Here is a 1660-nt window from a genome sequence, read left to right on the forward strand (position 1 = left end):
ATGACGTAGGTGTTAGCTGATTGTAATCATATTGTAATATATAAATGTATTTAATCAATACATTCTATACAAATTTGTAAATTGTTATGTGTTAGCTATATCACAATAAAATATTTTTAAAAGACCATTATTTCATTATTTAATATGTGTTACTCGGAATATTTATATTTCCACACAATATTTTTGAAGTTTGCATATTCCCAAATAATATTCTACACACAGTTTTTATACTGTTCCATCTCAATCTGTAAAATTTCCTACAGTCATATTTCTGTACAAATGTACATGGTTCCATAGTCTCCTCATGGCCCCCATTACTTCTTTATTCCTCAGGCTGTAGATAAAGGGATTAAGAAGAGGTGTGATAATGGTGTAAAACACTGCCACCACCTTATCCTCTTCAGGTGAATGCAAGGTGTGTGGCCTTGTATAAGTGGAGAGAGTGGTCACATAGAATAGGCTTGCTACAGTCAGGTGAGAGGAACAAGTAGAGATAGCTTTGGTTTGTCCTTTTCCTGAACTCTTCCGGAACACCACAGTAAGCACATAGGCATAGGAAGTGAGAATGGCCATGAATGGTAACAAAAGAATTATAATGCCACTCAGGAGAACTGTATATTCATACTGGGAAGTGTCCTGACACACCAATGGAACCAGAGTTGGAATTTCACAGAAGAAGTGGTTAATGACTCGATATCCACAGAAGTGAAGTTGAAATATATGTGCTGTATGTATTAAAGAATTCAGAGAACTACTGGTCCATGCACATGTGACCATGAACCAACAGAGCTTTTTGCTCATGAGTAAAGGGTAACGTAAAGGATGACAGATGGCTACATAGCGATCACATGACATGAAACCAAGAAGAAGAGCTTCAGTTCCACCAAGGACCAAGAACAAAAATGTTTGAATCTTACAGCCTAAAAAAGTAATGGTCTTATTATTGGACAGAAAGTTAATTGCCATCTTTGGCACAGTAGTAGAGATGTACATCATGTCAATGAAAGAGAGTTGACTGAGTAGAAAGTACATTGGACTGTGAAGTCTGGTATCCAATTGAATAAGAAGAATCAGTCTAATGTTACCCATCAGAGCTACTAGAAATAAGATTGCAATGACAACAAAGAGAAAAGAGTCCATTGGACCATACTGGAAAAGACCAAGAAGTATAAAATCTGTCCCAACAGTTTGATTTCCTGTTTTCATGGCTTCAAGAAAATATCAAATTGGTGTTATTTGAGTACTCTGTGTAACAATACTGACTGCCCTTTAAGAGAAAAAGGTGATGATTATTAAACACAAGAAAATTTTCTTGAATCACCTTGGGTGACTATATCTCTTTCTGTTTCAACATAAGTCTGTATCTATTGAATTTGACAAATTGTAAAATAAAACTAAAATATTTTACTGAGTGTAGAATTGAATATAATTTGAAAATCAAAATAAAATAGACATTGAAATTACTTGCATACAAACTATTTTCCTCTTTTGTAAATGTCTCTAAATGATATATTAGAGATGTGTTCTCTTGTTACAAGAATAGTCTTCACACAAAGATAAAATGATCAGGATAGATTTGGCTAAACATATCATTTAAAAATATTTACTGCATTTCTACATTTTGAATTTATATGGGATATTAATTAATATAAAAGTATAA

At 33.3% G+C, this 1660-nt stretch overlaps 1 protein-coding gene across 1 annotated transcript; it reads right to left on the reverse strand.

The window, feature by feature from the left end:
- LOC110259601 (olfactory receptor 2AK2-like) lies at window positions 241–1206 on the reverse strand. Its single transcript, XM_021085077.1, has one exon. It carries the CDS (start codon window positions 1204–1206, stop codon window positions 241–243), a length of 966 nt encoding a protein of 321 aa, XP_020940736.1.

The sequence above is a fragment of the Sus scrofa genome, chromosome 2, assembly GCF_000003025.6.
Source record: "Sus scrofa isolate TJ Tabasco breed Duroc chromosome 2, Sscrofa11.1, whole genome shotgun sequence".
Classification (NCBI taxonomy): Eukaryota; Metazoa; Chordata; class Mammalia; order Artiodactyla; family Suidae; genus Sus; species Sus scrofa.